Source organism: Aspergillus glaucus (assembly GCF_001890805.1).
Source record: "Aspergillus glaucus CBS 516.65 unplaced genomic scaffold ASPGLscaffold_14, whole genome shotgun sequence".
NCBI classification, from domain to species: Eukaryota; Fungi; Ascomycota; class Eurotiomycetes; order Eurotiales; family Aspergillaceae; genus Aspergillus; species Aspergillus glaucus.
Window position 1 is genome coordinate 200,901 of NW_019170466.1, and position 23,925 is coordinate 224,825.

At 49.6% G+C, this 23,925-nt stretch overlaps 15 protein-coding genes across 15 annotated transcripts; 10 read left to right on the forward strand and 5 right to left on the reverse strand.

Annotated features, from left to right (window-relative positions):
• Nucleotides 1–53: 53 nt before the first annotated feature.
• ASPGLDRAFT_75311 (Gfo/Idh/MocA family protein) lies at nucleotides 54–1,293 on the reverse strand (the record flags this gene model as incomplete). Its single annotated transcript, XM_022549791.1, has 3 exons — nucleotides 54–855; nucleotides 908–1,192; nucleotides 1,249–1,293. The coding sequence occupies 3 exons, from the start codon at nucleotides 1,291–1,293 to the stop codon at nucleotides 115–117; spliced, it is 1,071 nt and encodes a 356-aa protein (XP_022399373.1). The 3' UTR covers nucleotides 54–114.
• A 1,127-nt stretch (nucleotides 1,294–2,420) lies between these two features.
• ASPGLDRAFT_48776 (carbon-nitrogen hydrolase family protein) lies at nucleotides 2,421–3,686 on the forward strand. Its single transcript, XM_022546970.1, has 3 exons — nucleotides 2,421–2,650; nucleotides 2,715–2,892; nucleotides 2,964–3,686. The coding sequence occupies exons 1-3, from the start codon at nucleotides 2,493–2,495 to the stop codon at nucleotides 3,603–3,605; spliced, it is 978 nt and encodes a 325-aa protein (XP_022399374.1). The 5' UTR covers nucleotides 2,421–2,492; the 3' UTR covers nucleotides 3,606–3,686.
• A 133-nt stretch (nucleotides 3,687–3,819) lies between these two features.
• ASPGLDRAFT_48778 (uncharacterized protein) lies at nucleotides 3,820–4,784 on the forward strand. Its single transcript, XM_022546971.1, has one exon. It carries the CDS (start codon nucleotides 3,884–3,886, stop codon nucleotides 4,511–4,513), a length of 630 nt encoding a protein of 209 aa, XP_022399375.1. The 5' UTR covers nucleotides 3,820–3,883; the 3' UTR covers nucleotides 4,514–4,784.
• A 51-nt stretch (nucleotides 4,785–4,835) lies between these two features.
• Nucleotides 4,836–6,571, forward strand: ASPGLDRAFT_48781 (putative RNA exonuclease). Its single transcript, XM_022546972.1, has 3 exons — nucleotides 4,836–5,182; nucleotides 5,240–5,610; nucleotides 5,681–6,571. Exons 1-3 carry the CDS (start codon nucleotides 4,969–4,971, stop codon nucleotides 6,416–6,418), a joined length of 1,323 nt encoding a protein of 440 aa, XP_022399376.1. The 5' UTR covers nucleotides 4,836–4,968; the 3' UTR covers nucleotides 6,419–6,571.
• Nucleotides 6,572–7,199: 628 nt separating this feature from the next.
• Nucleotides 7,200–9,399, forward strand: ASPGLDRAFT_48782 (putative choline sulfatase). The gene is made up of 2 exons (XM_022546973.1): nucleotides 7,200–7,789; nucleotides 7,842–9,399. Exons 1-2 carry the CDS (start codon nucleotides 7,379–7,381, stop codon nucleotides 9,183–9,185), a joined length of 1,755 nt encoding a protein of 584 aa, XP_022399377.1. The 5' UTR covers nucleotides 7,200–7,378; the 3' UTR covers nucleotides 9,186–9,399.
• A 194-nt stretch (nucleotides 9,400–9,593) lies between these two features.
• On the forward strand, nucleotides 9,594–11,267 carry ASPGLDRAFT_174132 (M20 family metallopeptidase). Its single transcript, XM_022542816.1, has 3 exons — nucleotides 9,594–10,176; nucleotides 10,287–10,676; nucleotides 10,744–11,267. The coding sequence occupies exons 1-3, from the start codon at nucleotides 9,638–9,640 to the stop codon at nucleotides 11,105–11,107; spliced, it is 1,293 nt and encodes a 430-aa protein (XP_022399378.1). The 5' UTR covers nucleotides 9,594–9,637; the 3' UTR covers nucleotides 11,108–11,267.
• An 824-nt stretch (nucleotides 11,268–12,091) lies between these two features.
• ASPGLDRAFT_92158 (uncharacterized protein) lies at nucleotides 12,092–12,322 on the reverse strand (the record flags this gene model as incomplete). Its single annotated transcript, XM_022550516.1, has 1 exon — nucleotides 12,092–12,322. A coding segment is annotated over one exon (231 nt), but the record flags the coding sequence as incomplete, so codon positions are not given.
• A 153-nt stretch (nucleotides 12,323–12,475) lies between these two features.
• Nucleotides 12,476–13,280, forward strand: ASPGLDRAFT_107776 (uncharacterized protein; the record flags this gene model as incomplete). The annotated part of the gene is made up of 2 exons (XM_022539530.1): nucleotides 12,476–12,663; nucleotides 12,713–13,280. Coding segments are annotated over 2 exons (756 nt in total), but the record flags the coding sequence as incomplete, so codon positions are not given.
• Nucleotides 13,281–13,310: 30 nt separating this feature from the next.
• On the forward strand, nucleotides 13,311–13,499 carry ASPGLDRAFT_102421 (tetratricopeptide repeat protein; the record flags this gene model as incomplete). Its single annotated transcript, XM_022539426.1, has 1 exon — nucleotides 13,311–13,499. A coding segment is annotated over one exon (189 nt), but the record flags the coding sequence as incomplete, so codon positions are not given.
• Nucleotides 13,500–13,602: 103 nt separating this feature from the next.
• On the reverse strand, nucleotides 13,603–14,040 carry ASPGLDRAFT_36806 (uncharacterized protein; the record flags this gene model as incomplete). The annotated part of the gene is made up of 1 exon (XM_022544739.1): nucleotides 13,603–14,040. The coding sequence occupies one exon, from the start codon at nucleotides 14,038–14,040 to the stop codon at nucleotides 13,603–13,605; it is 438 nt and encodes a 145-aa protein (XP_022399382.1).
• A 114-nt stretch (nucleotides 14,041–14,154) lies between these two features.
• Nucleotides 14,155–14,487, reverse strand: ASPGLDRAFT_36807 (uncharacterized protein; the record flags this gene model as incomplete). Its single annotated transcript, XM_022544740.1, has 1 exon — nucleotides 14,155–14,487. The coding sequence occupies one exon, from the start codon at nucleotides 14,485–14,487 to the stop codon at nucleotides 14,155–14,157; it is 333 nt and encodes a 110-aa protein (XP_022399383.1).
• Nucleotides 14,488–14,538: 51 nt separating this feature from the next.
• On the reverse strand, nucleotides 14,539–15,757 carry ASPGLDRAFT_36808 (uncharacterized protein; the record flags this gene model as incomplete). Its single annotated transcript, XM_022544741.1, has 4 exons — nucleotides 14,539–14,783; nucleotides 14,835–15,224; nucleotides 15,284–15,546; nucleotides 15,591–15,757. 4 exons carry the CDS (start codon nucleotides 15,755–15,757, stop codon nucleotides 14,539–14,541), a joined length of 1,065 nt encoding a protein of 354 aa, XP_022399384.1.
• A 485-nt stretch (nucleotides 15,758–16,242) lies between these two features.
• ASPGLDRAFT_486713 (uncharacterized protein) lies at nucleotides 16,243–16,704 on the forward strand. The gene has a single exon (XM_022546944.1). It carries the CDS (start codon nucleotides 16,438–16,440, stop codon nucleotides 16,597–16,599), a length of 162 nt encoding a protein of 53 aa, XP_022399385.1. The 5' UTR covers nucleotides 16,243–16,437; the 3' UTR covers nucleotides 16,600–16,704.
• A 1,388-nt stretch (nucleotides 16,705–18,092) lies between these two features.
• ASPGLDRAFT_26935 (uncharacterized protein) lies at nucleotides 18,093–20,085 on the forward strand (the record flags this gene model as incomplete). The annotated part of the gene is made up of 4 exons (XM_022543618.1): nucleotides 18,093–19,171; nucleotides 19,253–19,732; nucleotides 19,800–19,913; nucleotides 19,971–20,085. The coding sequence occupies 4 exons, from the start codon at nucleotides 18,093–18,095 to the stop codon at nucleotides 20,083–20,085; spliced, it is 1,788 nt and encodes a 595-aa protein (XP_022399386.1).
• A 3,274-nt stretch (nucleotides 20,086–23,359) lies between these two features.
• On the forward strand, nucleotides 23,360–23,796 carry ASPGLDRAFT_486848 (uncharacterized protein). Its single transcript, XM_022546947.1, has one exon. The coding sequence runs from the start codon at nucleotides 23,425–23,427 to the stop codon at nucleotides 23,644–23,646; it is 222 nt and encodes a 73-aa protein (XP_022399387.1). The 5' UTR covers nucleotides 23,360–23,424; the 3' UTR covers nucleotides 23,647–23,796.
• The last annotated feature ends 129 nt before the right edge of the window (nucleotides 23,797–23,925 follow it).

Below are 23,925 nucleotides of genomic sequence, written 5' to 3' on the forward strand. Positions count from 1 at the left end.
TTGCTACATTCGGTAGGAATCCCCGCCATAGTGGAACTGTCTCAAATCAAAGAGTCAATTTTTGGAGTTATATGGAGAACAGCATGAACAGTAGATCGAATCTAACTGTGCTCCCTAAAGCCTAGAAGCCTGCACCTGCTCTCCCCTCTCATCAAACCTCACAACCTCCCCCGTCAACAAGGCCTGCTGCAACCCCCTCCCAATCTTCATAACCGTAATCCCCGTCTCAAGCGGCACAGGAACAACCCCATCATTAACAACCGCATCCACAAACTCATTCGCCTCTCTCGCAAACGCATCCTCAAACCGCTCCCAGTACTCCGGCTGCACCTCATGCCTCATCCCCAACTTATCCGCAAGAACTACATTGTTCTTCCGCGGGACCACATTCACCATCACTTTCCCCTCCGTACCAGTAATCTCAGTACACACGTCATGCCCATGCGCCTGCGTGCGCGAACAGTAGAAATACGCGATCTTGCCGCCCCAGAACTCCACAATTCCTACCGCATTGTCCACGTCCGAGAAATCCTTGAGCTCAGGATGGTGCTGTAGAGTTCCCGCAGCCCAGCAGGCCTTGGGGACTGGGTTTCCCAAGAACCAGAGGGACAGGTCGATATCGTGGATAGCGCAGTCAACGAAGATTCCGCCGTTGCGCGAGGCGTATTGCACGAAGAATCCGGAGTCGTCGCGGAGGTCGCAAGTGTTGGAACGCACCATGAAGGGGGAGCCGATGGCTTGTTGGGCGAAGACTTTTTCGCTGGTGTCTCTGTAGGAGGCGTCGAAGCGGCGGGAGAAGCCGGCCATTACTTTGAGGGAGGGTTTGTCTTTGGCCGCGTCGACGACGGATTGCGCCTGTCACGGTTAGCACAAAGTATCTGAATCGTGGCTAGTTGGGGTGATGTACCTCCTCAAGATCGGTACTCAGCGGCTTCTCGCAGAGAACATGGACGCCCTTTTCAATTGCCGCCAAAGACTGGCTCGCATGGACGTCAGTGCTGGTTGAGATCCAGACTGCTTGGAGGCCTGGGTGAGATAGCATCTCGTTATAGTCGCTGTATGCCTCAATGCCAAACTCCTTGTATTCCTCGTTTTCCTTTGCCCAGGCAATTTCGTGGGGGGTCGTGCTGCACACGGCCACCACCTGCGCTCGGGGAGTGCGGTAAAGCAGGGTGTGGACGTGGCGCTTGCCCTGAAACGGAAAATATGTTAAACTAGGAGCCGGGGTAGATGAGTGAAGACACGTACCATTCGGCCTAGGCCAACGACTCCGATTTTCAGACGGCGGTCCATGGTCATGATGCTTTTTGGGGTGGGGGGGGTGGTTGATGTGTTTATGGTAAGATGCACTGGATGCTTAGAGAAGATGGATTTCAAATTTCTCAAGGGAATCTTGGAGCTATTTATCCTTCTCCAGGAGATAGAAAACATCCTACGAAGTACAGTATCGTCAGCTCCATAGGGCAAAACACCGGCGGCGCTTGCCAAATCCGGTAATTCTTGGCTTAGGGCGTCGCGGACACTTGACAAAACGAGTAACGGAGTACATAACATCACCGGGCATTGAACATGCTGCAGACTCTGCGCATACATTTTCTCCGATTTCCACAGCATCAACCCGAAGAGAATGATATGGACTGACCCGCACCCATCGGCGCACCTCCGCAGGCTCCGCAGTGATAATTAGGACATACGTAGGTCCGCTCAGTGAGGATCTCCTTAACTAGTAAGCCGCGCCCGATTTGTACGGCGGTACCTACATATTAAGCAAAGGGGTGCTTAAGCAATTACTGTTCAGAGAGAACCCACCATGACCTATTCCCGAACTTGGAAATGTTCCCCGGCTTTGGGTTCTTGGTTCTGGGAAATCATACGCATATCCAAAGTTACAACGGAAAGAATCATATTTCCCAACTAGACCTTACAGAAGAGAGCTATGTATGCAACGGATGTTTCTTCCCTGAGGATTATCGAGCCGAATCGGGACCGGCGCAAGATGTAGCAACTGCGCGGGAATGAGTAGTATCTGGACCCGCAAGCGTGGATTTGTACCTAAGAGCTCTATACAATATTGGACTACAGTTGTGATAACTGTGTTTTGCGGGAGTTGCCCTGCGAGCGATAGTAACGCCAGGAACTCGATGCATGCATAGAAATCCCGCATCGGCCTTTTTGGTGACTGCTATTTGGTTTCAAATATCTGGCAATGTAACCTTTCGGGACTTCTCTTTCATTGGAAGTTACATAATGAGATGGGAATCTCAGGGAACAAAGTATACAGACATATGTGCCTACCTTAACCCCCAATTATATTATCCGAACAAAAGTACCATCGGAGAAATAATGCTCATCCGCGGCAAATTGCATAACCCCACTGATCGTCCTCATGACAGCACATATAAATTCTCACCCTTGCCATTCCAGAGTCCATCCAACCTCAAAACTTGTTACGCCACGACCCCGGAAAAAACTATAATACATAAACGACAACCATGAATCAAAAAGTACGCGTTGCCGCCGTCCAAGCAGAGCCCGTCTGGAACGATCTCGAAGGTGGTGTCCAGAAAGTCATTTCTATCATCGAAGAGGCAGCGACGAATGGGGCTCAGGTGCTTGGATTTCCTGAGGTGTTTATTCCGGGGTATCCTTGGTATATCGTTCCTCGGTCTAAGGCTTAGGCTTAGTTTATAGATAAGGTTGGCTGACTGACAAAGGAGCATGTATGCTAAATCGCCGTTTGAAAATGGCGGTTTTATGCTTGAATACATGCAGAACTCGATGGCGAGGGATTCTCCGCAGATGTCACGGATCTGCGCTGCGGTGAAAAAGGCTGGTATATTTGTGGTGTTGGGGTATAGTGAGCGGGATAAGTGCTCTATGTACATCTCTCAGGTACATATCAATCACCACTAAGGATAATACGTATACCAACGTGCAGCAACCACTTACTAAAAACAAAACAGGCCTTCATATCCCCCTCCGGCGAAATTACCCACAACCGCCGCAAAATCAAACCAACCCACATCGAGCGCGCCTACTGGGGCACCGGCGAAGGCGACTCCCTAAAAACCGTCATCCCAACACCCCTCGGCAAAATCGGCGCCCTAAACTGCTGGGAACACACCCAGCCACTCCTCCGCTACCACGAATACTCGCAAGACGTTGACATCCACGTCGCCAGCTGGCCTGCTATGTGGGACGCACCGGAGTCCCTGAAGCAGCAGTGGAGCTACCAGGCTAGCGGGACGATGAGTCGGACTATTTCGCAGACGATGGCGTTTGAGGGGGCGTGCTGTGTGCTTGTTTGTAGTCAGGTTATGAGGGCGGAGAATGTGGGGAGGAATGGGGTTGAGGGGTTGAAGGATCTGAGTTTGCCTGGGGGTGGGTTTTCGCAGATTTTTGGGTTCGAGGGGGAGCCATTGTGTGAGATGCTGGGGGGTGGGGAGGAGGGGATTTTGTATGCGGATGTTGATTTAAGGGGGAAGTTGAAGGCAAAGCAGTTTCTGGACCTTGTTGGGCATTATTCAAGGCCGGATCTTTTGAGCTTGCGGGCTGATACGCGGGCTTCGAGGCCGGTGCATTATGCTAGTGAGTCGGTAGAGTAAGTAGCTAGGGCATATGAATAGCCTCTCCTGCCGCAACCTGAACATTGGAATGATCGCGTCTTTTGATTACACAGTCGGTGCAATGTCTTTGTATGAATATGGCTGTGTTTGCCATATTGTATTCTCAGAGATAGGACGTTCCGTAAGTATATACTCCGTACTCTCTAGTTACGTACTTTGGTCAGCGGGGCAATGGATTCACCTGTACAAGGCAACTTAACACAAACCCCCCATCTTCACTGAATTTCTTCACCTTTCCTCTTCACTCATCTGCCACCATGTATGACCCGCCATACATGTTTTTCGATGCCTTCGGTCACCGCTTCAGTGACGGAACCGATCCCAAACTACAGAGCTTCAAGACCCTTAATGACGCCCCAAAAGACCTCCTCCCATCCCTGACCGCCAATGTATCAGGACCAGATCCGCTACTAGCCTGGCTCGACAACAACGACGCCTCCCTGATAACCGATCTTTTTCTCTTCCTTCTTCCATTCCGTCCCCAAACTGCCCAACAATGGTGCCCGCTCTTCGACAGACTCAGCCGCGAAGAAACAAACATTCAAACATTAAGAATCTACTTCGATGCAGACGGACCATGGGGCACTAAGCCACCGTGGGATATTGAGGACCCAATGCATTACGGGATGGGACAGAGCGTGGTGTTTATCCGGGGAGTGGCGAGGTTGAAGGTACACAAGTCTCTGGAGATTGAAGGGTTTTATGCTGTGCATTGGCCGGCGTATTTGGAAGAACGGATTGGGTTGAAACCGGTTGTTAAGGAGTATGCTTATGGGAGTTATAATGCGAGGGCGTTGAGGGATTACCAGGATGAGACTGTTAGGTTGAATCCCTGGACCCAAACGAAGGATACGCGTCCTTTCTTGGATCTTGATCCATGGAGCTAGGAATATTCTGGGTTTTGAATGACCAGCTGCGTAAAATGTCATCGTGGCTTTAGATGAACGTTTGGCTCTTGATAAACATCCAGATGTATTTCTTCCTACTCTAGATTTGGTTCATGCACACTAGAATGTAAAAGCGGCGGGGTCAACAGATATACATATGTATAACGAGGTGTGTTGTATTAGATGCAACGTGACTGCCAAATCAGGCGACTACACCTGCCACCAACTCAACTACTCAGCCTCACGATCCTTTATATTTACCCCTCAAACCCATCGTCTACAAACGTTAACACTGACATCTACTCTTTACTACCGTTTATTTCGACGATAAACGATAAACACAAGACCCCGCCTATAAGGAACACGACCCCACATCTCCTACAGATCACTACGTATACGAAAACAGCAACACCAAAACAACACCACCACCACCACCACCACCACTACCACCAATAATGTCCCGCCCACGCAAGACAGCACCAACCAACTCCAACACCCTAGGCCCAACTCCAACTCCAGCGACCGTACCAGTCGTCTATTCCGATGCCTACTTTACGAAAATGCGTGCTTTTGTCATGACTCCCGAGAGGCTAAAGCACGAGGGATACAAATTGGAGAATCTGGGGAATGATGAAATTTTGGGGTTTAGGAGGTGTCGGGATTGTCACGGTTTGTTTTCTTTTCTTGATTGGGTGAGTGGTGGTGAGTGGAGCTGATGCTGAGCAGGTCGGATACGGACGAGGAAGTCGGTGAAGAGGGATGAAAAGGAGAAAGCTGATGGGGATGGAGATGGGGACGGCGAGGGTGAAGGGACCGGAAAGAGGAATAGAAGGCGCAGGGGAAAGGGAAAAGATGCTAAAATCGATGGATCGACCGTTACGGACAAAAAGACAGATGACGCGGAGAATGACGAGGAAGACGAGGATAAGGAGGATGGGGGTGTGCCGGTGACGACGGTGACCGTGCGAGAGGTGAGCGACGAGACGGGCGAGGGAGAGAAAAGTGAAGCGGCCAGAGATAAACAGGGCAAAGAAAAAGGAGGCAAGAAAAAGAAAACAGCCGTCTGCCAGTTTCATACTGGTCGGGTTATGGACAAGGTTCAGTTCTTATCAATCAAATCTGGAATGTTTGTTTGTTCGGAGCTGACGTATCTAATCTCGGATATAGCATTTTACCTGCTGTCAAAAGCACGTTTCAACCCCCGGTTGCGTCGAGATGGAACGGCATACACCTATGGAATACGCCCAGGGAGAATTGGAAATAGAATGGATGCTCTACACTACTCCTATAATGCCGGTGAAATGGCAGGATCCCCGGATGGCGGTGGCCTTGGACTGCGAAATGGGGGTATCAATCTACGGGGAGCCGGAGCTAGTGCGGATCAGCATGGTGGATTTCTTCACGGGCGAGATCCTGATAGATTCGCTGGTGTATCCGCGTGTACGGTTGCAACATCTCAACACCCGGTACTCCGGGGTAACCCGGGAGATGCTCGAAACGGCGCGGAAACGGAAGCAGTGTATAATGGGCGGGCGAGATGCGGCGCGAGCGCAGGTGTGGCGGTATGTCGGACGGGAGACGATCGTGGTGATGCATGGGGGTCAGAGTGATATGATGGCGTTACGATGGATTCATGATCAAGTGATTGATACGTTTGTGGTAGAGGGGTGGCGACGGGATGCTATTGCTGCCAAGGAGGCTGCTAAGAAAGAGGCCGATGCGAACAAGGACACCGCAGAGCCGGAGAAGAAGGACGGAACCCCCGGCGGACGATCGCTGAAGCACCTGACGGAAACGATACTAGGAGCGCAGATTCAACAGGGGCGAAAAGGACATGACAGTGTGGAAGATGCGATGGCGTGTCGATGGCTGGTGGATTGGTATGTGCGAACAGGACTGGGATAGGAATACGTCAGACGAATGGCGTGCTCAAACGGGCGAATTGCTCAATATGCGGAGAGGAAGATCAGTATCAGATTAGCTTCCAACCAGTTACCATAGTGCACAGTAGAGTGCCTCCATAGTAGAACTTGCAATGCATGCCTTGACCACAACATAACTATGTACTCTGTACTTGTATCCCTCAACTCTGTACAGGGGTACTGAATTCACATGCCAGGGTGTCTCGTGACTCTTGGCATCCGCCTCAACCGGACCAACCAACGTAGTGGCAAAAATGACTAATATGACCCGAACAGGCGATAAGAAAGTGGAGCAAAACACCGAATTGGGAAGGATATTGCATGACAAACCAATAGGATGGCACGGCGGGAAATGACTGCCGAGTCGGGAATGGCGTGATTAGCGGCTAGTGAATATGGGGTTATAGAGTACTCCGGTGAGGACAGATGGCGGTACATACTCTAACTGTGTTATAGCAAAGATGTTATAATGAGGGATTTGAGTGATTAAAATACTGTAGATATGCAGTACTCCATACATATAGGGATATCTAATATGTAACGCCATTGGTCGCCCACGCGGTTTGCCATTCGCTTGCAGATGGCACAATCTGGGACCCCATACGGAGTACTACTCTGTAGAGTACTCCAAGACATAGTAAACTCCTGACGATCTGACAGATGGAAGGAGAATCGAAGCAAATCACACCATTGGAGCCACAGATGGTTCCATTGTTGCGGTCTTAATAATCTTTTTTTTTTTTTTTTTTTCCCTTCTCCACCAGTCTTTATAAGAAGTTCGGCCTGTCCTCGGCGGAAAGTTAAAGTCGCTGCCTTTCTTCCACCTCTTTTTACTGCCACCTCTCCTTATCATCTTCTACTCTACTCTACTTCCTTTCTCTCTCTATCCTCTATTGCTATTGTTTACTGTATCTATCGCATCCGGTGCTTGAGGTGACTCAAAATGGCCACCAAAAAACCCAACATCCTCTACATCATGGCCGACCAGATGGCCGCGCCTCTCCTGGCCTTCCACGACAAAAACTCCCCCATCAAAACCCCCAACCTCGACCGTCTCTCGGAAGAAGGTGTGACTTTCGACTCTGCCTACTGTAACTCGCCGCTGTGTGCGCCTTCGCGATTTGTGATGGTTACCGGCCAGTTGCCTTCCAAGATTGGCGCCTACGACAACGCCGCCGACTTGCCCGCCGACACTCCCACCTACGCTCACTACCTTCGTCGCGAAGGATATCATACTGCGCTGGCAGGGAAAATGCACTTCTGCGGGCCGGATCAGTTGCATGGTTACGAGCAGCGCTTGACCAGTGATATTTACCCGGGCGATTATGGCTGGTCCGTGAACTGGGATGAGCCGGTATGTGACCACGGTCTAGAATGCGAAAATGGGCCAGTGCTGACAGTTGCAGAAAATCCGCCCCGATTGGTACCACAACATGTCCTCCGTTATGGAGGCCGGTCCTGTCGTTCGCACCAACCAGCTCGATTTCGATGAGGAGGTGATCTACAAATCCCAGCAATACCTGTACAACCATGTCCGCCAGCGAACGGACCAACCGTTCTGTCTGACCGTCTCCATGACCCATCCGCATGACCCCTATGCTATGACAAAGGAATTCTGGGATCTCTACGAGAATGCGGACATTCCGCTGCCCGAGACCCCCGCTTTTGACCAGGATCAGCAGGATCCTCACTCGCAGCGCGTGCTGCAGTGCATCGACCTGTGGGGCAAGGAGATGCCCGAGGAGCGTATCAAGGCCGCTCGTCGTGCATACTACGCTGCTTGCACTTACGTTGACACCAACGTTGGCAAGCTGCTCAAGGTTCTAGACAACTGCGGTCTGAGCGATGACACTATCATTGTCTTCACCGGTGACCACGGTGACATGCTTGGCGAGCGCGGGTTGTGGTACAAAATGACCTGGTTCGAGAACTCCGCTCGTGTGCCTTTCATTGTGCATTACCCCAAGCAGTTTGCTCCCAAGCGCGTGTCGCAGAATGTCTCCACTATGGATCTTCTACCGACATTTGTTGATTTCGTCGGTGGGGAGCTTGTACACGAGCTGCCATTGGACGGTGTCTCGTTGCTACCTCATCTCACTGATGACCACAGCGGTCCCAAGACCGACACCGTGCTTGGCGAATACATGGGTGAGGGCACACAGTCACCCGTCGTGATGATCCGTCGCGGCCGGTGGAAGTTTGTCTATTCTTTGATCGACCCTCCCATGCTCTTTGACCTGGAATCCGACCCTCACGAGAAGGTCAACCTGGTGGCCGGTATGACCGAACCATCCATCACCCCCAAACCTGCTAAACTCGCCGAATCTACGGCAGCTACGCTTCCCACGCCCGACGAGACACCTCACATCTCTCCAATTCCTCAGCGCAACACTTCCTCCTTCCCATTCCCATCTCCACCACGCACTCCTAGCCCCGCCAAAATTCCCGGGCCGCTGCCCGACACCACAGACCCAGCCAGACTGCTTGCCTACTTCAGCGAAGAAACGCACGCCCGCTGGGACCTGACGAAGATCAGGGAGGATGTGCTGCGCTCTCAGCGCCGTCGGCGTCTGGTGTACTCCGCGCTCCTCAAGGGCACACCATCCATCTGGGACTACGAGCCGCGCGTTGACCCCAGCACAACCTACATCCGGAACCAGGGCCAGGGAGCTCTTGACGATGTGGAGTTGATTTCGCGGTGGCCCCGAGTGTTGCAGCAGGCTGCTAACGCTATGGGGACTGCCGTTTAACTTGATAGGTTAAAAGAATTGCGTTGTTGATTTGTCTTATTCAGCTATCTTTGCGTTGCTAGCGAGCATTTATTTCATGGGGAATATTAATGAGTTAATACGGATTGTACTTTTGCATGTTAGTGTACCGTATTGAGAATATACTCGAATGTATACAACAACTTTCATCTTGATCATAATCTCTTATAGGCATCTACTATGAAACCATCCAGAGACCCAACCCGCGGAACCATTCCTTTCTTTCCGCAGATTTAATCCAGTGCCGAGATGTACATCTACTCTCAACCCTGACAGGCCCAACAGCCGATAAACCTTATCAAGATAACAGTTCCTGCATTTCCCCTCATATAGCCGAGCCCCCGCATACTTGTATCCTGAAAGTTATAAAGACATCGCAATCACCAATCCCTAATACACAATTCACCCACAATATCCTATACACAAAAGTCACCATGACAATCCGCTCAATCTCCGCCACCACAACCTCCTCCATAACCAACGAGGATATCAAATCCGCCATAGATGCAGCAATCAACACCTTAACCCCCTTCTTGCGCACCCTAAACCACCAAATCTACTCCAACCCCGAAACAGCATACACGGAATACTTCGCCCACGACACCATCTGCACATTCCTCGAATCCCTCAACTCCCCCACCGACCCCAACTCTCACATCTTCCCAGAAATAACCGTAACCCGCCACGCCTACAACCTAGAAACCTCCTTCGAAGCCACCGCAGGCACAGGAGGCCGACTGGTAAACTTCAACGCAGAATACGATGCCCTACCGGGCATTGGACACGCGTGCGGACATAATTTGATTACCACGAGTAGTATGACTGGGTTTTTGGGACTTGCGGCACTACTTAAAAAGTTTGGGGGTGAGGGACGGGTGCAGTTGTTAGGGACGCCGGCGGAGGAGAATGGGGGTGGGAAGGCGAGGTTGGTGGAGGAGGGGGCGTATAAGGGTGTTGATGTTTCGTTGATGGCGTATGTCCCCTTTCCTTTCCGTTTCTTCCAATCTCTATTTTTTTTTTTTTTTTTATTCATTCTGAGAAAAGTGATATTTATTAACCAAAAAACAAAAAAAAAAAAAACAGCCACCCCGGCCCAAAAGACCTCTATCCAGGCATAATATCAGACGGAATAGCAGGCCCCCTAATGAACGCCCGCAAAGAACTGCACGTAACATACACAGGCGTCACCGCGCACGCCGGTGGAAACCCCTGGGACGGGGTCAACGCTCTCGACGCGCTGGTCTGCGCGTACAACAACGTATCTGTCCTGAGGCAGCAGATCAAGCCTGATGAGCGGATCCATTGTGCGTTTTTGGAGACGCCGAGTGCGGCGAATGTGGTTCCGGGTAGGACGAGGGCTTATTGGCAGGTTAGGAGTCCTAGTTTGAGGGGGTTGGAGGAGTTGATGGGGAGGGTTAGGGGGTGTGTTGAGGCGGGGGCGGGGGCTACGGGGTGTGGGGTTGAGATTGTTGAGTATGTCCTTTTTCCCATCTCATCTGGTTATAATCATCATATGATACAGCATGCTAACACCGCACAGAAAAGAACTCTACGCCGACATAAAAAACAACTCCCCCCTCTGCACTCTCTACAAAACCCACATGACGTCCTACAACCGGGACATCCTGCACTCACATCCCTCAAACAAAGTTCTAACCGGCTCCTCTGACATCGGCAACGTAAGCTACGTCGTGCCGACGCTACACGCCATGTTTGCGATTCCGGCGGATGAGGGCGTGTTTATGCATCATCCGCGGTTTGCGGAGGCGGCGGGGACGGAAGGGGCGTTTGGGGAGGCGGTGACTGTGGGGAGGGTGCTTGGGTTGGTGGGGCGGGAGATGATTCTTGATGGGAAGGGGTTTGAGGGGGTTAGGGGGGCTTGGGAGGAGAGTTTGAGGGAGTAAGTCCGGATGCTGGAGGAAGCTTGTAGCTGTGCTGGGCTGGGAAAGTGTACTAGTTGTTAGTGTACTAGACAGCGTGTACTAGATACGTTGGAACAATAAATCAAGACACATAGGCACAGTATGATGTGTGTAGACAATAGAGAAAACAATTCAATCCATTGCAATTGACACTGGTGCCCATGCTTCTTCATCATGCTTGTTCATAAAACAGACGCGGTTATATGTAATACATGGTCACTGCTATGATCTATTTACGGTCATTTTCATCTTGAGCCCCGACAGTAGCTATGGCCAGTCAAGGTAGAAGAAGATCCTGCGTAAATACAATCAACCGGAATGGATAATGGTTCGCGGGAAATGTTTTGAATGTTGATTGTTTTGGAGGCTGGGATTGATAAGATGTAGATTTGATATTATGATATCATGATTCTTTCAGGGACAATTCTCGTCTTTACCGACAGTCTTCCATACGTCAGGGAAGAGATAGGCGAGTTGACAATATGACATCCCTTGCTTAGGGCAGGCCATCCAACGTGTGCGGAATGAATGGTAGTCAGCATCGCATCCTTATCTTTGCCCATTTATCCACGCGACATGGTGGGCCCGCTCTTGTCGAATGTCTGGCGCATGCTCTTTCGAGGTCTGGAGCGATGTCGCAGCATGTTATTTTCACCATGTATCCTGCTGCTGGGAAGATCGCCGACGTCCCTGAAGGTTTCTCTTCTTTTTGGGAAGGGTTTGATTCTGGGGCTGCTGTTTCAACTGCATCATCTGTTGAGGGGGCTATACGACGTGCGAGACAGATTAGTGGTCAAGAAGGTGGTGCGAATATTCTTGCGATGGGTAGTTTGTTCTTGGTTGGAGGTGTACTAGACGTTTTGCGGCCGTAGAGCTATCTTTTTCAATCATGCAAGAATAAACCACGGATTCTTTAAAAATGGCTGAATAGTATAAACCCTTCTAGGCATCGCCACTTGCATCATGCTTGCTCTTCTTCCTCAACCACTTCAACCACACCGCAACCGTAAAGCCAGTAAGTATCAGGGTAGACATGAAATATATCCAACAAAGCTCAGACACAAACAGCGACTTGCGCCCATCGTTACTAACCTCCAACGTAAAGAAATTAGTCCCGAAAAAGCTGCAAACAAATGTCGTGGGCAGATAAAACAGCGTAATAATGGCAATGGTATTCATTGACTCGCTGTCTTTCTTTGCATCTCGAGCAATGTCTCCGTTCTTTTGGGCTATTTCTAGTGAGACTAGGGTATCCCGGTTGATGGTGAGGTTGTATAGCTATAGCGTATTAGCTTGAGACATTCTGTTTTGTTTTGTTTGGGGCATACCAATTCGACAAGATTCTGGGCCTATACGAGGTTGATGCATATTATCTTTCAAAAGCCATCCAAGCGGAAACTCATTACAGGCTTGTTTAGCAAAATTGAATCGCGATTTGATTCCAAAAAGCTTGAATCAGCGATCCAAGAGGTGATCACAAGTCATGGTGCAAACCCGACTGATCTTTTTAATGACCAGGTGGATCGCGGCTGCCAAGTGTGAGTATGTGAACTGAAAGACAGACCAAAATGATTCTAACAGGACCAGATTTGTCTGCAGCATTGCACATGAGATGAAAGAGATTTTGCGTCTTCGAAGCTACAGCATTCCTGATAACCAGGAGATCCCAGTTACCATTGTTGAGGCTGCTTGCGCAACATCAGCAGCCACATCCTTCCTTGACCCGGTTTGTATTGGAGCGCGGAAATCCGCTGACGGGGCGCTGGGGGCCAATAATCCCGTCAATGAGGTCGAGGGCGAAGCATCAGATACTTGGTGCAGGGAGACTGGAGACCTGAAACCGCTGGTGAAGTGCTTTATCTCAATTGGAACGGGCAACCCAGGAAAGAAGGCGATGGAAGACAACATGCTCAAATTTGTCTCCAAAACCCTACCAGAGCTTGCCACACAGACTGAGCAGACTGAGAGAAAGTTCATCGCCAAATGGCGGCAGCATTACGATGAGAAGCGGTACTTCCGATTCAATATTGATCAGGGCCTGCAGAATGTTGGGCTGGCAGAATATCAGGAACAGGGATTGATCAAGGCGGCGACTGAGCGATACCTAAATCACCAGGCACTCAAGTTTCAGGTGCGGGATTGCATCCAAAATTTGCTTGGGCCAGAGCATCCCTCCACACTCAGCAGCATCAACAATCTTGGCCCAGTCCTTGCCAGCCAGGGCAAGTATGAAGAGGCAGAAGCCATGTACCGACGAGATTTGGAAGGATCAGAGAAGGTGCTTGGGCCAGAGCATCCTGACACACGCCAGAGTGTCAACAATCTTGGCTCAGTTCTTGAGAGCCAGGGCAAGTCCAAAGCAGTTTACACCTAAATAAACTGAATAGCTCCTTTCTGCACTATAGATGGTTCCCAGTGGCAAACCACACCACGCTTAACTTTCATATTATTTCTTTGCCTCTGATAAGCAGGCACTATTATCTTATCTTGTAAAATAACTTGCCAATACTGTAAAACCTCGCTATAACGCAGTAGATCTTGGAGTCAGCCGGGTCGGAAATCAGTTCGCTGAGGATGTAGTTGCCCAGAGAGCCGGTCGATCCAGTCAAAATAGCTACGTGTTGGCAGTCCCAGTTGAATGTGCTGACCTGATTTCCTGGCAGATCCTTGGTGTATTCCTCAATGAGGGCGGTAATTCTTTCGGATCTTGCTGAACCGTTCTCGACGTTTAGTTCTGCACCAACGCTCCCGTCGTTTGCGAGGCCGTAGAAGTAGTTTGAGAGCTGCCCAACAGATGGATATGAGTCCAGCTTCTGGGTAGGAATCGACAGCGAAGCACCCTCCGGTCGAAGAAAAAGAACGGTCCCTTGCAGGATCTTGGACAGCTGAAGTGTCTGGAGCGAGTCAAGACCCATGGAGAAAATATCGCTCTTCTCCGGTACTTGCTCTACTGAAAGCAAGCGGGATACCACTTGCTGGACATACTTGGTTATGTTCTCAAGAGTAGCGTCTTGGGGAAATTCATCCATTTACTCTTTATCTGGGCGGTCATAGATCGCATTGATCTCCTCCGTATAGTCATTGATCACGAGTCGGCGTTGAATCGAGCCTTTCGAGGTCTTCTTGAACGGCTTGTCTTTGGAGGCTACGCCAATCTTCGTTTTCAGCACCCGACCATGACCTGGCGCAATGATATTTGCCTCCTGCACACTCAACCAGATCTTGTTGATGAGTGAGCCTTCAGCCTGATTCTCTGTCCATTTGTTCCAGTTTGGCTTGACAAGAAGTGACAATTGAAATGTTCCCTGGCTGACGACGAGCGCTTTGGACACCAGCGGGTGTCCCTCGATGACCTGTTCCATTTCAGTAGGGTTGAATTTCTCGCCATTGTTGAGCACGATCACATCATCAAATCATCCGTGGTATCGCCACAGACCGGCTTTCGTTGGGTATGGAACAAAAAGGTCTTTGGCCCGATACTCCTTAAGCTCAGGGAACGTGTGGAAAATGGCACTAAAATCGCGGGTTTCAGTCCTGCAGAGCACCAGCTCGTATGCTCCATCTACAGCATATTGCATATCGACGGCAGCATACGGATTCCACTCAAACCATGCCCACTCATTCCTGTCCACGGGTGCTAGGCTTGCAACGAATCCAGCTTTGCTAGAGCCAATTATGGCCTGCAACATAATATCTTGTCACAATATACCACCAATCTTCGGAGACAGCGGCGCACCGCCGAAGAAAATCACCTCAAATCTTCTCAACAGGTCCAGGCCCTGTGGGGATGATCCAATGTCCTCTATGACAGAGGGAGTGAGCAGGCTGGTCACAGGGTGATTTTCATCAATGATCCGAGCCAGCAACTCGACCGTCATCGGCTTCTCTGGGCTCAAGAAAAAGGGGGTGTTGTGGCAGATGGACTCAACAAAACAAACAAGGCCCATCAAATGAAAGAAAGGAGCCATCATGAAGAAGAGCCCTCCTGGCTTCACAGTGTTCATCAGAGCTTCTTTTCTTCCTTCAGGAACAGGTAGCTCCGAGTTATTATCCATAACAGACCAGAATCCGTTGGTCAAGTAAATTGGCTTGGGAAATCCTGCGTAAAAACAGCCAAGAGCGTTGGAAAGGGGGTTTTTAGAAATATATTGAATTGACCGGTTGTGCCCGAGCTATGGATGATGATCGGTGCCTCATCCTCGACATCCGCGTATTGTTTGACAAAAGGATAGCAATCGACCTTCTTGTCGAACACTTCCCACAGACCAGGAACCTCCCATGATTGCAAGTTCTTATTGGCTTGCTGGAGTTGTTCAACGACTTTCTGCTGCTCTGCGCTGAAGAAAAAACTTTGAAGATTTTGTCGCGTTGAGGACATGCAGAAATGCCGTCTCGGAATTTCTGGGAGAGGGGAAGAGCACCTGTGATTTGGTCAGAATATCCAAGGCGACAATACACAGGATACAGACGACCACTAACTGAATGCCCGGTCTTCATGCATGCGAAAGCGAAAGTGGTGTAACGGAGATCTCTTGCTCCCATATACGCCAAGGGCTCGGACGGGTTGCCCCGGCCGATGGTTCTCTCAATCCACCATGCGGTATAGTTCACAGCGCCAGCCAGATCTGCCATTGTCACCCTGCGCCATCCCTGTGATATATAAGATATAAAGAAGGCCTTTTAGGAGACAATAATCGATAAGAATCTGCTGTCCAAAGGGTATTTTCAACGGCAGAGAATGTTCTGCAACCAGAAAACTACTACTGGCGGTGGGATGAAGGCACCAATATATACTCCTGACAGACCTGCCATAAAGCCTGCACAATGTTCATCCAGAGTATAACACCGGATGGAGCGGCACACAAAATCGATGTCGATGCTGAATTGTGCATGGGGTTGTTGGGTGTATGCCAGCTAACGGTAGCACAATTTTGGGGTTGATCGACAAGACTAGCGAAAAAAAAAAAGTATTAAAAAACAAAAACCCCGCGCATTCCTTCGAATGATTCGAGGAGGTTACTCTGTAGACTATGAAGAACGACGTTGGCATAAATTAGCATATATTTGGGGATAATTCCGAGCGCTAGGGTTTGCATAGCGGATTTATGCATGCTTATCCGTGTACAGAGAGTTCATAATTCGGATCTGCGTTACATGATCATCGAACATTAGTTAGTACTCTAATGCCTAAAGCAATGTGCATAAGGCCCGTATAGCCCGAAAGGACTGAGCCAAGACTGCTGAAACTAACAAGTGTGTCAGGATGCTCTGGCCCAAGAACCTTCTCTCTGTCTCTCAAAGCCCGTTGATGCATGGCTTCCGCCTCATTATTCTTGCCCTGCTCTCAAAGGGCCATGCCAAGATTGCTGACACAGGTCAGTGTTGAGGGATGCTCCGGCCCCAGCAGTTTTTCTATGACTCTCAAGGCTCGCCGATGCATGGTTTCTCCCTCTTTGTACTTGCCCTGGCTGTGAAGAACCGAGCCAAGATTATCAATGGTGGTCTACACAGATAGATCCAAAGAAAAAGGTTAAAAAAGTGCGCAGCTGCAGGTTCAGGCTGGGTGGGCTACTGGGGCATCAGCAAGATTAAGGTCTTCTGTGGGCATACAAAGCTCCCCAATCAGGAAGTCTTTGACGCAGAGGCAAGAGCTGCCCTGCAGGGCCTGCATGCTGCCCTCAAGGACCCCAGAGCCTGGCATACCATAGACATACACATCTGTCTGAACAACCTTGAAACAGTACAGCAACTCTAAGGCCAGCCCACAGGATCAAGTCAGTCAGTGTTCAGGAGTCTCCAAGAAACTGCCCAGACATGGCCAAACTGCATTAGAACACCAGGCGTACAGGCAGACAGGGTGCATGTGAAAGGGGTCCCTGCTGACATGCTCATGCGGCTGCAGAAAGGAGCCATCCCATTTCTATCATTGCAGGGAGGGCCGCAAAGCAGCAGCACATCCATGGGGCCGCCAGCCAGTGTCTGATATCCTCCGCACAAAGGCAGGAATCAGGATTCACTGCGTATGTAGGCTGGCTGGGAAAATCCAAGTTCTATACAGACATCTGCCGACGCCATTAGGCCATCAAAACTCGCCAAATCCAGGGACATCCAGGCTTACCTCTGGTCTCCCTTCCTCTATCTCTCTCTTCCCTTTATTTCCCCTTTCATTGTACTACTTTCTGCCTTTCTTGTTCGCGTTCTTGCTTTTCATTTCAAACCAATACGCTCAATTTGCTGTTTGACAGTCATGAAAACCCAAGCAGCCCCCCGCGCCGGGGGCTACCTGCGATAACCACACTCTATCACCCACATCAAAGTTAATGGGGTGTCTTTATCAGTCTGCTTCTTCTGTTGGTCTTGAGTCTTCTGTATCTGCTCAGACACTGTAAACGCCGGGGTGTAGGACTTTAGGCGTTTATATGATTAAACGACCGTTTCGGCTACGAATCGTTATCGGATCGTTATCGTAGATATACCTGTAAGCAAAAAGGGTTTTATGTAGGGTAATGAACGAATCGCTTGATTCTCTATCTATGAGCACAATAGTCTATTTGTACCTGAGCGTCTCGATAGTATACCGATAGCGAGCCCTTGCCCGAGTCTTGGCGTTTAGATCACATGACTGTTGTGCCAGCATCATCTGATATCCCAGCGAGTCGCTAGCTGTCTGAGCAGCCTGATCCCACTCATTGAGAACACTCAGGGTATACTCAGTCAGCACTCAGGTTGAAGGTTTGTTCACGCTCAGCAAGCAGTAAGGTATTGTCAGGTATTATAATGGGTCCGAACTCATCAGTGGGGAGCGATCGTCAGCCACGATATTGAGGTCGGTAACGTACAGTGACACCGAGGAAATAAAATACAGGGAAATGGCTCAGATAGTGGGGGTCGAAACAGTATCTCCTTGGATCATTGAGTCACATTGTGACATGGTTCTTTCTATCGCTTTCTCTCCTTTTCAACTACCATGTCTATCCTCAAACTACCCCCCGAGCTCCTCATGAGCATCGCAGAATCTTCGGAATGTCGTGATCTGAATGCGCTTCTTCAATGCCACTCTTTTCTCTACAAAACACTCAATGATTCCCTGTACCAACTAAATGTACAGCATCATGATGCATCTGCGCTGTACTGGGCAGCCTCTTCTGGATCTGATAGTACCCTTCAACATCTTCTTGATGCTGGGGCAAATGTCCAATGGGAGTCTCCATACTTCGCCTGCTCCGTACAAAGGCCTGGAGCACGCCTAAGACCCCTTATCTGGAAAGAAAATATGAAGGAGCATCCAATATCATATGCAGCAGTGCAAGGATTCCTCAATATCATGGAGCATCTCCTTGATCTAGGCGTGGATATCAATTATCGAGACGCTGATGGCTTAACCCCTCTTGCCCTCGCAGCACGTGAAGGTCATTTTGCTCTGACTCGCGCACTCATTGATCAAGGCGCAAAACAACTGTCACACGACACTATGGGTCAATACCCACTTGCTCAGGCGGCATCAAAGGGCCATCATGATATTGAAGATTACCTCTTTGAAAAACTACGTCAATATCCTTACAGCAAAACAAGCCCTGACTTGGACCTCTACTGGATGTTGAAATACGCCGCAGAATGCGGCGATGATGATCGCATACGATACCTTCTCTCCCAAGGCGCTGATGTCAACTTTCAACTGCCCATAGAGAGTCACTCCCCTCTATGTGGCGCGCTCGAATATGCCCCATCTCCATTAAGCACAGCCAAACTTCTATTGGAAGTCGGGGCCGACCCGAATAGGGAGGCTTCTCGATCCATGGATTATCAACCAGGAAGACCAGCACGAACACAGGCACCACTCAAGCTGGCTATTCCAAGGGATGACAGCTTTAACCTCATTAAGCTGCTGATACAGTACGGTGCAGATGCAGACGAACAAAGCCTGGCATTACTCACAGCAATACAATATGAGAAAGCTGCTGAATTTCGATTGCTGATAAATAATGGGGCAAGTCTAGATGCGGATTATCGTGGAATATCCGTCGCTTGGAGGGGGATCAACTCTGGGTATCAACCCATTATCGATATTTGTTTAGAACATGGGATTAGTCCTGATATAGAGGATTGATCAGAGCAGGATGAAATTAGCGGAGTTGGGGCACAAATGTTGTGGTCCGAGGATGATGATTGTGAGTCTGAGGAGGCAGATACCTGTACGGAGTACATCACCTCCTCCAAGATCTCCTCGACCTACAGCACGGAGACCTCCACTAAGTGTCAAACCATCACCGCCTGTGACGCCACGGCCACAACGACAACTTCCACAATTAGCACTACCATCTCGCCACAAGCTGCTTGGAGATATTCTAGCTGGGATGTTGATGACAACGTTCTTACTAGTGACGCTAACTCCCTTGACAAAGAGTTCTCCTCGGTCTATGCCACCAGCACTAGCACCTCTACCTCCACGACTGAAGCCACCACAACGACGACAAGCAACAAGTACACCCCGTCTGAATCCTCAACAACATGCGGTCACGGCCAAACCACGTGTCATCTTTTCGTGAGCAACTTGCATGGATTCTGTGATGTTGCCAAGAGCTACATCAGAGGTGATACCATTTACAGGTAAGTTATTTTCCCTTCAACGTCTTGGTCTGAAATGCTGACATGGCTCAAAACTAGTACCACAAAGGGTAAGAAGACTGGAGACTGGAGAGTGCTATACGGATGGCAAGCACGCTTCGAATGGCTGTGGCGTCTTCATCAAGGACGACGGCTGTGAAGTCAAGGGCACTACCATGCAAGCGTAAGTTTTATTCGAGCTCAGCAAACTCAAAATTCATTGATGCTAACTTCATTTCAGGGCCTACGATCATATTTTCTATGACTGTGATCACGCTTGCGGTCATGCGTACTTTGATAATGGCTGTGAGATGAAGGTGGACTATGTCACTGGGTGTGACACCTCAAATAATTGAGATCTTCTTGTATAGAATCTTTCATTTCGAGCATATATTTCTTTTTATGTTGTCCCTATGTGTGCCGATTTGAATCTCATCGTATTTATTCAATGTTGTATTGTACTTTTAGGTTATATCAACTTGACGCTTTGGGTCGCCTTCTGGTGGAAAGTGTTGTGACTCAAAAGCACAGGAAGAGACATAGTACCGGGTGATCCTAGTCACCTAGGTGCCTGGTTAGGTGCCTGGGTAGTGACTTGGAGCCATCAAAAGGTTCGGGATGGAAGGTCATGAAGTTTTTGGAAAAGGGGGACTCGGCAGATTTTTTGGGAATAGCTGCGTGAAACACTCAGGTGGTACTTAGGATGGGGTGAGGGAGGCTGGTTGGGAATAACCTCTGGACAAGAGGTGTTTGGGTAATCAAACACGTAAGTGAATGAGCTTCGTGGAGGACGGGTCGATCAGTAGGAGGTAGGCAGGTCAGGAACCGCATCACGTCGAGAGATACTTGGGTGTTGACAAAAGGAAAGGTGATGGAGTGGAAATAGCCTCACATGCAGACAGGGGTACAAAGCGAAGGTGGAGAGAATATCATCCTCGTGGTGGAATCAGGAGGAAGGCGATGGGTGTGAGGAATAGCTTCAGTATTGTGAAGTAAAGGGGTGAGCCTCATCTCCAAAAGAACCACGAGAAGGCAGAATATCGAACAAAAGACCAATCTGAATAACCTCAAAAAAAAAAAAAAGGTGTCCACAATCCTCTTGGCAAGGAGGATCCCAGACCGGTATGGGTCTCTAGTTCAAGCGGTTTCCGACGCTATGTCAGAATACAAGGCTACTCATGGGTGTTCCACGTCCACTTTCGACTCTGCCATTCCTAACTTGGTGGGGTCACGCCTTGCCACAGGGCATGACCTACTTTGATCATGAGCAAAAGCCAGGATTAATACTCGGAGTGACTTTGACCTCAAGTCATGGGTGAAGCCATCCAAACACCGTTATAACAGCCAGACACGAGCCCTCACAAACCACGAAAACTCCAAGATTGTAGGTTCGGTCCTGACTCTTGTCGTAATTCTTTTTGTTTTCATGCACATCATATGGAGGCGTTAAACCCTATGCTCCCATAGCTCCATAGTGTCTCTTCTTCGTGCATTGTGCACTTCGACCATCAGATGCATCAATGAACCGATAACGGTTGCGAATCGTGCTTTTGTTTCCTCGCCTGGGGGTCCTTCATCTAGACGACGATTAAAGACTTGCTTGGGATTCATCGGTGTAGTCTTCGTCTGACAGGTTTCCATGCCAAAGTCGGAGAGAACCTTTTGGATGTACTGGTGTTGGTGGATGGACACAGATCCATCGGCCTGGAAGTCAAACTGGATGCCCAGGAACGAGCGTGGGGTACCGAGATCATTCAGTCGGAACTCTGTTTCCAATGCTTGTTGCACTTGGTCTATCTCGTGCGAGTTTGCTGCAGCAACGAGAAAGTCATCGACGTAGACACAGATCACTCAGTTGGATTTGTAGAACACGCAGTTGTCCGATTGTGCCATGTGAGTCAGGCTATGGCAAGGAAAGGCATTGACGATACTTATTGTATTCTGTAGCTGTCTAGATGGATGAGGGTGGATCTCCTCTATCTGGCATATGTGTGTGGGCTCGCTAGTGCGGGCCAATTAGGAGTGGGGCATATTGGATCCTGAGGCTCTCCAACATGCCATGGTGAAGTCACGAGCGGCCAGGACGCGGTGGACGCATTGGTACCAAATCCGCGGGGCCTGCTTGAGTCCATACAAGGAACGATAAAGCCGGCAAACATATCCTGGCTCTTCGAAGCCTTCGGGCAACTCCATGTAGATGGACGAGTCTACGTCACCATGTAAGAATGCAGTAACAGCATCTGATGTGGATTAATAGTTAGTTGGTCCGATTACCGAGGCCGAGTGGCCGACAGACCCCTCATTACCTGGCTTTCCAGTTATAGCAGACCACATAGCTCTCTGTACAACAATCCACTGGCACCCTGTCAACAATGCAAAGCCAGTGCCACCCCTCCAAATGGCTACACTGCAGGAAGACATCTTTGATCTTCCATTCTGCCATCTGCAAAGAGGTGGAAGCCATGGGCCAACCCCCACCAGTCCAACCATGCCTGTGACGGGACAGGGATGCTCACGAGCTGTATAGCATGTTTGATCACTTTGGCCTGTTTGGCGTAGGACATTCACTGAGCATTCGCTTAAACCCATCGCACACACTAGATAGCTCGTCGCCGGCAGGCCTGCCTTTTTCCTTTCTCTCCTCATGTTAGAATTTCGTCAGATAGTCTACCAATAGATTCATATTGCTCGAGACCGTCACAATGCCTCCCATCTGAAGCCCTGGATAGATACACCGCCACAATCACCCAGGCAATCACTAATTCCCTAGAAGCATCCACGAAAAGGTCCCATACACACCCATCAGGCCACAGATGGTGGAACAAGGACTGTCAGGAGGCTGTTCTGGCACTCTGAAGAGCCTCACAGGATGCAGACACCCCCCTCCCCAGTTGAAAGAGAAGCAGCAAAACGAATTTTCCACTGTACAGTACGCCGGGCGAAATGGCAATTCTGGTGTACACAAAATAGACAACTTCACTGACAGCCAAGATGTCTTCAGAACAGTCAAGTGGAATAGGACAGAGGGATCCTTGCCAACCCCTCCACTGAAAGATGGAGAGAGTGAGACAGCCCACACCTCCTCTGACATCAAAGCAGAGCTTCTGGTAAAAACACTCCTCCAGAAGGCTGCCTGCATGGAGGATATCCTCATAGACTGCAGAGATAATCCAGATGCAACTCTACCCTTTCCTCCCATCACACCTGAGGAAGCATATCAAGCCATCTTACCGTGAAGGCTTGTTCCAAAAGGCTCTTGGGAGCTGAGACGCGATGTTGACCATTCTGAAGAACAATCCTAGCATCATCTGATAATGAAATGAAACGTACAAGCTCCCCCTATTAATGGTTAGTGTGAGGTAGAAAGCAAACTAGCTATGGTGAATGTCACGGTGCCGGGCCGCTGAAACGGATAAACCAATGTAGCGGTTAAGACTCCGTATCAGCCCTATCGGGGAAGTCGGGGGAGTCGATTATCCGGACTGCACGAGGCTGTAGGCACATCAATGCGCTCGGTCCTCAACGCAGTAACACACCATGGCCTCACTTATCGGCCCTTCTACAGCGTCTGCCAATCGCTTTTGTCAGCCAATATGCGGGTCCAGACACCCTTCTCCCATTAGTTAATCCCAGCACACCAACAAATAAAAGATAGCCTGGTTGGGGGAAGATAGAAAGAAAGCGCCGGGTTCGAGATGCTCACGATTGCGGCACGGTCCGGGGCTGGACTCGGCCTCGCGCTTCTCACTGCAGCTTTTTCTGCGGGGTTCCAGGGACTGCTGCCCGAAATGCATTGGTTGCCTTCTGGTTATCACAGGGCAATCACTTATGTTGGCGCGCTTCGTGCCGTTCGTATTTTCATATCGTTGCTTTTTCTGACGGAGTGGCAGATGGGTATACTATATTTGGCTGTGTGAAATCTGTTGAAGGATTAATGTATGTCATGGCAGGCGCGTAGCAGAGGATGTAGGGAAGTCCATTGCCTTGTCTGCTGCGTACGACTAAATCGGCAACACCCGTGGTCGGAGGGCGTCAATTGGGAACAAGGATTCGATTAGAAGCAGATAAATTCTGTTTGTCTAAGATTAATTCGAAACGCTTAAGAATAAAGGAAAAAGAGGATGCTAACTAGCCCTTTAGCTAGGATATACAAGTTGTTTTGTCTTGAGCTGTTGGAGCAGGTCAGTCTCTGCTGT